The sequence below is a fragment of the Tubulanus polymorphus genome, chromosome 2, assembly GCF_964204645.1.
Source record: "Tubulanus polymorphus chromosome 2, tnTubPoly1.2, whole genome shotgun sequence".
In the NCBI taxonomy this organism is placed as follows: Eukaryota; Metazoa; Nemertea; class Palaeonemertea; order Tubulaniformes; family Tubulanidae; genus Tubulanus; species Tubulanus polymorphus.
This window is the reverse complement of record NC_134026.1, coordinates 22,985,733-22,993,871: the sequence shown is the minus strand read 5'-3', so window position 1 is coordinate 22,993,871 and position 8,139 is coordinate 22,985,733. Positions and strand designations below refer to the sequence as shown.

Sequence of the window (8,139 nt, the reverse complement as noted above, 5' to 3'; positions counted from 1 at the left end):
ATTTATTGTTGATAAAAAACAACGATTGATCATCTTGAATGCATTTGTTAATTCAATTTGATTAAATAACGAGTATCTCAATTTAAAGAAAAATGTATCGATGCCTATCCCCATCACACAGGCAGGACTATCAAATTCACAACGCTACGAAGGATGGCCGTATCAATGTGGTGTAATAATCTTAAAAAACCCACAACCCGTAAACAAAGAAATTTAAAAACACATGTATATATATAAACACAAATTTCGAAGTAAATGATTTATTTTACTTGGTTAATCTGCGCTCGTTTGTTGTTTGAAGTGTCAAGATTTCATGCTTATCTGGCATTTGAATCAACAATTGATTTGAACCTTGGCCCACATAGCGCTTTCCTTATTGTCATCAATTTTTATTTTTAGCGCGCGAACTTTGCCTCTTGGTATAGATGTGACTGCATAAACGTATCCTTTTACTGACAACCACGAGGACCCTACATACAACAGTGGAACCTCGTTGACGAGAACTCGGATATACGTTGGTGCGAGGACACCCTTTTGGACCAAATTCCATTTGCAAATGAGAAAAATATTTTTTTACTTGATTGATTTACGTAATTTTTGCTGGGTTGTAAAATTTGAAATCTAGATGATTGGCCTTTAAAAGAGAAATTCTGTATCATTCAATTTCGGCAAGATTTTGCGTCGCGGGAAATAATTACTCAGAAACGTATATACATACATTCATGTATATGTACATGCTCACTTAAACGGAATGAAAACTTATTTGATGTGTGACGCAGCCTTGTTAACGTGTTGTTATCACTCGATATCATAAGAAGGTAACCCTTGTCAAAAAGTTAAAGTGTCATGTAGAACTTCGATCCAGCAACAACGTCAACAGGTCAGATAAGACGACGTTTCGATTGTGCTTTTGTTTTAAATGTTGAGACATTCAATTTTGGAAATTAAAAATACAGCTTCGTCGGAATGAAGTCTAGACGTCGTAGTCATCTTTCGAAAGATTGTCGATTGTTTTTGGACTCCTATATCATTTTTCTCGATGCGTCATACTCATTTACTCAAGTGATCAGACATTTTAACTCGAATCAATTCTCATCTACAAGAGCAAAATCTGGTTTCTATCGCCAAGATGGTGGCTTCTGAACTTCTAAATTCAAATGGTTGGGTTTCATCATGTAGTTTAATAGGTTGTAGGTTTATTCATTTCACTCTAACCAATGTTGGTTTATAGAGGTTACAGGAATTTGCACAATAAAATTTATAATTTACAAAACTTTAAAAAAAAACAAGAAAACAGAAATACACATATAATAGAATGATAGTACAGATAACTGGTATGCATAAATGAATTTTACTTAAGTAGCTTGAGACCAGCATTTACAAATCTAGCGAGTTTAACTAGTATAGTGTTATTTACAGCATTAAGTAATTGTGACATTTTGAAAGTGTTAGGTCTATTTACATAAAATTGGGTTAGGAAAGCTCTTCGTATACCGATTAATTTGGAACATTCAAAAAGAAAATGGAATTCATCGCCGATTTTGTTAAGACTACAATGTGTACACTCATTTACCCAGCACTGAAACCACACCACGCGTGTTATGTAATGTGTAATGCCACCCACTCTAGGAATCGTCGGCCATTGACCCAAAACCATTAGGACTCACGATGCGAGCTTTCAGCATCCTCTTCCTAAATCGTATCTACAGGGCTCTGACTTAAAAAATCAAAATTAGAAATGATGAAACCAATAATCTAACAAAGTCAAACAATGGTGTTAATTAATTCTATATTTTATTTGTCAGGATATTTTGTTGCTATGATTGTTTTTTAAATACATAGTGTAAACATTGTTACCGTAATACTGGAAAATATGTCAGATACTATTCCGTGTACATACAAACAACTAATATCAGTTTTGTTTCATTAACTAACTGAATCAACCAAACAATAAATGATCATAGAGATGTGTAATACTAATTGATTTACTAACATTATGAGCATGAGCTAAATTTCTGATACAAAAGAGAAGCAATCAGAAAAGGAATTTTACCCCAAGGCCAGAATCGTAAATATGATTAAAACTAAAATCTAATACTTAAATCAAAACATCAATCTTTCATTTTCTGTGGATTCTTATTCCTTTTAAAGCATAAACCAAGAGACAGTGGCACAATTCACAGTTTTAACTCTAAGGCTAAACAAATGGATTTTATCCCATTTTAAATGTTAAGAACCAAAGCTAATGAACTGGGTTTTAAAATGGTCTTAGAAACTCATTCACTTCCAAAACATACACGTATACATCTTGACATCAAATACATGCATTATTGATAATCCTGACCAGTACAGCCAATAAAACTAAACAAAGAATTTTGGCCTAATAACAATTATATAAAAATACTAAACCATAAATATAAATATATGTGTGTGAGCGTGCATCAATGATGAATAAAATGTACTGAGAACATTACGAATTACGCAGAGTTTTTCCATCTTGTAACAAATCATTGACCATAGCAAAAAAACGAAGTGCTTGTATGGCATGTTGCACTAAACACTGCTTAAAAAACACCTGAAAAACAAAGGCAATAAATTGTAGATTGAAAATAAGGAGGTCCATTATCGATTGTAGGTTATGTAAAAAGAAACTAGGAAGTCCGTTGGATCCAGGATATTTTAATTTTGTTAAAGTTTTAAGCTACATTACATTCTATCTATAAGTGCCACCAATTCTGATATGCTCACTATTTAATAAATGCAGCCCAAAAAGCAATCTCTATTACTCACCTACAAAGACTTATGTTAAGTGGACACACTCAATATTGGTTTCCGGTCATATGTTTTCCTGTGCTTGTCATCTACATTTGTTAGATACCACGTAGCGGGTAATAAATTATGAATATCTCCTACAGGGGTGTATGGAGCTGAAAAATATCGAGACAAATGCCGTTCATTTTACACTAACATCATTTAGTAATACAAAGAGCAAATGGATGATTTGATTAAGTCGATCCGCGTAGATAAGCCCTAATAGCACCATGATAAAAAGAATATTTTGAAAACTTCTAACAGTTCAATAACCTGATGATAATGCTAATTTTAAGTACCAGCAAAAACCCAGGTTAAAGTTCTCATACAAATTCCTTGACTTGACTAGTACATAGTGTATTGTCACATAGGTACCTATATGATGGGTATCTTCTCTTAATTTCATTGTGTCAGCGAACTCCTGAGGGGAGACTTTCGTCCGTGAGTTCAGTCTAGTGTCGATATCACTGAAACCAGACTTAAGTTTATCCAGATTTGAACCAGGAGCGACGTCGTTTGTCACATGCATTGAGAACATAGAGGATGCAAGCCCCGAACCATATGAGAACAATACTAGACGTTTACCAGCTGCTTCCGACAACGACCAACTGGAAAAAATACATCCAGAAACCAATTTCTAATAATAAAGCAATATAATCTATAAGGAGAATGGCTTAAAATCTTTTAGAACAATACTACTTTTTAGATATTCCTAAGCACCCTTATTATGACATGAACTTGAACTGTAAATACAAATATGCTCACCTATTTAAACATGATATTAAACAACCATATAACGAAGGCGCGTACATGTTTCCTAATTGATTTGCCATATGAAGACCTGGTTCAACTTTCTGTATATATGCACTCTTACTGGCTACTAGGAAAGCCTTCTCCACATCTTTGTTGAAGTATGTGTCTTCCAACTTAACTTTTCTGATAAATATACAATTTTCATTAAGATTAAGAATTATTCAAGCATATGCGTCATGTATGGCATGAATAAACATAACAAGAAGTACCTATACTCTTTTAACCCGGCGTATTTTCCAGAAAAATCTGGATCACCATCTTGAAGGAAATCATTGAGCATGAGACGAGCAAAAGATTTTTGAACCAATTTGCAATAAGGTGAATGGAACAGGAATGCATCGGCTGAATCTATGTTGAAGTTTGATATCGAAGAAGACTTTCCTGAAAATAAAATCATCGAAATTGCTTTTTAATCACTTTTTTGCAGAAGTGGTTCACTTTTCTGGGAATTGGAAAAGAATGAGTCATACATGTATCAACAAGTAGATAATCATTTTGAATACGTTAAACATTTGGAACTAAAATAATAAGGTAAAATAAAGCTACCAAATATTTCCATAACATTAGTTATTTAGAACATATCAATTTCACTGACTGAGTGACAATGTTTGAACCCTCAAAATGCTGGTATGGACACTTTGTCTGCCAGTTCTGGTAGTAGTTGAATTTACCTGCATGAGACAAATATTTCTTGGCATATAGTTGGTAGCATTTATCTAATGCACCAAGATAACATTTTATAGAAAGTTTTCCGTCGACTACCGGGTATTCAGATGCCATATCAGGCTTGTAGAAATCATATGCATGTTGCATATGAATTGCCCGTAAACCTGGAAAGAAATTAAGGGCAAAGGACATTACTATCTACGGGGAGGGTGAATTTACCTGCTGTAATTGAAACCAATTTCTGGCAGTATTGTTTGTAGCATCTATCTAAAGCCATCAGATAACATTTTTGGGGCAGTTTCCTGGCAACCACAGGAAATTCTGACACTAAATCGGGTTTGTAGAAATCATAGACATGTTGCATGTGGCTAACTCGCAAACCTGCAAAATGTGCGTGTGTGTGACAGTTAATTCACCAGTGTCATTGCTTAAGCATACAGGTGACTGATGTGGATCCAGGGAGGAGAATTAAGCCGCGATCACATAGATACAAAATTAGCACAGATGGCACAAATTCGGCCCATCCTTAAGCAAAGTGAAGTGAGTCAGCTGAACCTGCAGCAATTCACACACAATAATCTGACCCAGGCCAAAAATGCTTGTGTTATCGCGGCTTATATCTTTTAGAATCTTTGTAGGCCCATAACTCAACTGGCACCCTTTGATTCCCTCAGTTATTCAAAATAAGATTAGGGTCACATCACCTCAGAGTGAGAAAATACCCCTGGAATACTCTGCTAATGTGTCGATAAAGTGATTTGATTATTTTTCTTAAAATCAATAGACTACAGATTATGCAGATTTTATTCGGGGAGCCTAGAGTATCTATCTTGAAAATATTTCAACTTGAAATGAACTTCATCACAACCAGTTTTCTGTCGTTGTTCATCAGTTTCAGTACATCCGTACCTTAGTTCAAAAAAAGGACGATATAATCATTGAAGCTATTAATCACATACCATGTGAGAAAATAAAAAATTAGTTGCAGGATATCATTTGGTAGGATATTTTTGATCGGGTAGAAATAATAATCAGTAGAACTGTATAACCCGGAAAAACATGTTGACACAACTAATTACACAAGAAAAATATAAACTTTTTGGATAATATTTTGCAGATAATTGTTTAATGCACTGATGTTTTTGAGTACACCAGTACCGAGTAGGCCCCCTATATGTATGACATATCAGTGTTAGTATGTAGCTACAACTTCCAGGCATGACCCGAAAACATTATTATTGTTATTACATGTGCCGATAGTACTTTTGTTTGATTCCATAGTTTAGTGTGACTCACGGATCATTAAATAATTAGTTCTATCCGGGAATACTAGAAGTTCATTTATAAACTTTTCACGGTAAAATAAGAACTTGATTACGCAGTAAACACAGCACATGTGATATCAACAAATTCACTTAGCAGATGGACATTGACCAAAATTGATGCAAATCCAGTTGCATGATTTACGTAATCATAGCGAAATTAAATTGTTCAGTGACTGAATACACAGTAAATTAATGACAAGTTTTTTTTCTTTAAAAATTACCTCCTCGATATCGAAAGTATGCAATATTTTACTAGTGCTTCGATTGTTCACAAAATCAGTACAAAATACCAAGGTTATCAATATCAACGAGATCATCTGGTTGACTCACCTCTGTCAAATATCAATGGGGCATTGGCACCAATGAGCATAGCAATAGCACCAGCACCACCAGTACATCTGGCATTTCCTGTAGCATAAACAGCTATGTCTGCTGCAACTACTAAAGCATAGCGACCTGAAATTAGATTAAAAAAACTGGATATCAAGCCATTCATAGACTGATGACCCATTGTTGATGGCTAGTGGAGCAGAACTTACCATCGAAATAACTAGATTCAATCCAATTAACAGCATTGAACAATGAAGCAGTGCCACCGTAGCAGGCGTTTTTGGAATCCACTCCTTCAATGTCGGTATTTCCTGAAGTTTCAAATAACTGCATCAAAACAGTCTTCGTACTTTTCGATTTATCAATGATCGTCTCTGTACCGACTTCCAACCGTCCGACATTTTTGTAATCAATATCGTGCCGTTCCATAAGGTTTTGAACCACAGTTAGACACAATGAGTTGATATCCTCGCGATCTGAACAAAATCCCATTCGCGCCTGTCCTAATCCGATTGTATATTTTCCTTTTGATACGCCGTCGAACTGTTCCAGCTCTTCTTGATCTACGTACTGACTAGGGATATACACTTCCATTGCAATGATGCCGACATCTGCCGGCCATCGTCCACATGCTGCATCTCCGTTTCCTATATGACCCTCCATTGTTTCGAACTACAAAGGAAACACTACACGATTAAAAGGATCTGAATGAATTGATGGTTTAAGGATACAATACAATCAAAAATATTCACTGAATTTGCAAATACAGTGAACCCCAGACATACTGCCTGGTATTTCGATTAATGAATTCCCCGACTATGAATTGAAAATTCAAAAAGGAAGAATTGTGATAAACCCAACTGTTTCTACTTAAGTCACTGAAGTAAGCGCAGGTGAGTAGGTCACATTTAATTAGTGAACAAGTGACTTAAATTATGATGGGATTTTGATAATTTATGAAAAATCAATCAATAAATTTTGAGTACATGACCAATTTTGACTGATGAAGCAAACCCTGATAAGAGTTAAACCACAGGGGCCTAACACAAAATATTTTTGACCCTAGTATCCTCCTAGCTAAAAAAAGCTTTATAAATACAAAGGAAGTAGTTATTTAGCCGGATCCGGTTGCCGACTTATAAAAGATATCTAGCTCGATCCATATATTATAATACAAACTAATAAAAGAAACAATAAAATCATTATATTGGGTTTAGGGTTTCGATAGGGTTAGTGTCAAGAGAGAGAGGAGGGTCCAGAGGGTTAGGATTAGAGTTAGGGTCCGTTTTACAGCTAGGGAGAGGATTAGGGTAAGGTTAGGTACTTTATCAAGCTAAAACATTTGGTTGGTTTTCAGCGAGCTCAGTGGTCTATTGGGGGCATGCTGCGCTTATAATTTACTGGCACTTGGTTCGAGTCCCGCTCTATTTTCTCAAACTCTGTTCTCCACACTTCCTTCGAATTTTCTAAGTCACCTCTTCGCGCATGCGCGGATTAAATTAGCCAATTAGAGGCGATATCCAGAAAAATATCGTTCAGAAGTCGGTGACCGGATCCGGTAAAATAACTACTTCCAAATATAAATCATATAGTACTTTTAGGACTGGGATACTGGGGTCAAAAACGTTTTGTGTATCAGGCCCCTGTAAGACACACACAGACAGTGTTTGGACTAAAAGTCTAGTACCTAGCCGTTGTTCCCCGTTTTAAGGGAACCCGTAACGACTGGTATTCGGACTATATGTGGACGTGTACTGTATATAGTGTAGACTGTGCAGTGCCAGTGAGTGGTAGACATTTTTGATTGAATTGATTTTAGTCGAACTCAGTCAAGTGATAGGCCTATCTTAGAATTAGAAACGGCAATCTGGGTTGAATGAATTCAATAAGAGCCGTTGACAAATAATTTCTACAAAATGTTCACATTTACAATTACAAAGAGAGCTTATTTGTTTGTATACAAAACCTTATGCCGGGGCACACGCTTGTCTAATATCAATAAAATAAATTGGCTCCACGTTACACGTTACCGATTGATGTACTAATTATCAAATATAACCGTCATGTGAAAATGTGTACTCTTATCATAATTGACAGGATGAATAGATTCTTGAATCATTCATATGTTTGTTGATCTTAACAAAATTTCTAATTTATGCGTAGGAAAAATCGCTTTAAAGTTCTTATTCAAAAG

General features: G+C 35.4%; 1 protein-coding gene across 1 annotated transcript; it reads right to left on the bottom strand.

Moving 5' to 3' along the window:
• Nucleotides 1-1,388: 1,388 nt before the first annotated feature.
• Nucleotides 1,389-7,959, bottom strand: LOC141898602 (hydroxymethylglutaryl-CoA synthase 1-like). Its single transcript, XM_074784594.1, has 9 exons — nucleotides 7,912-7,959; nucleotides 6,155-6,617; nucleotides 5,946-6,071; nucleotides 4,296-4,454; nucleotides 3,834-4,005; nucleotides 3,577-3,747; nucleotides 3,187-3,419; nucleotides 2,791-2,927; nucleotides 1,389-2,575 (listed from the first exon to the last, which is right to left on the bottom strand). The coding sequence occupies exons 2-8, from the start codon at nucleotides 6,606-6,608 to the stop codon at nucleotides 2,806-2,808; spliced, it is 1,437 nt and encodes a 478-aa protein (XP_074640695.1). The 5' UTR covers nucleotides 6,609-6,617; nucleotides 7,912-7,959; the 3' UTR covers nucleotides 1,389-2,575; nucleotides 2,791-2,805.
• Between the last annotated feature and the right edge of the window lie 180 nt (nucleotides 7,960-8,139).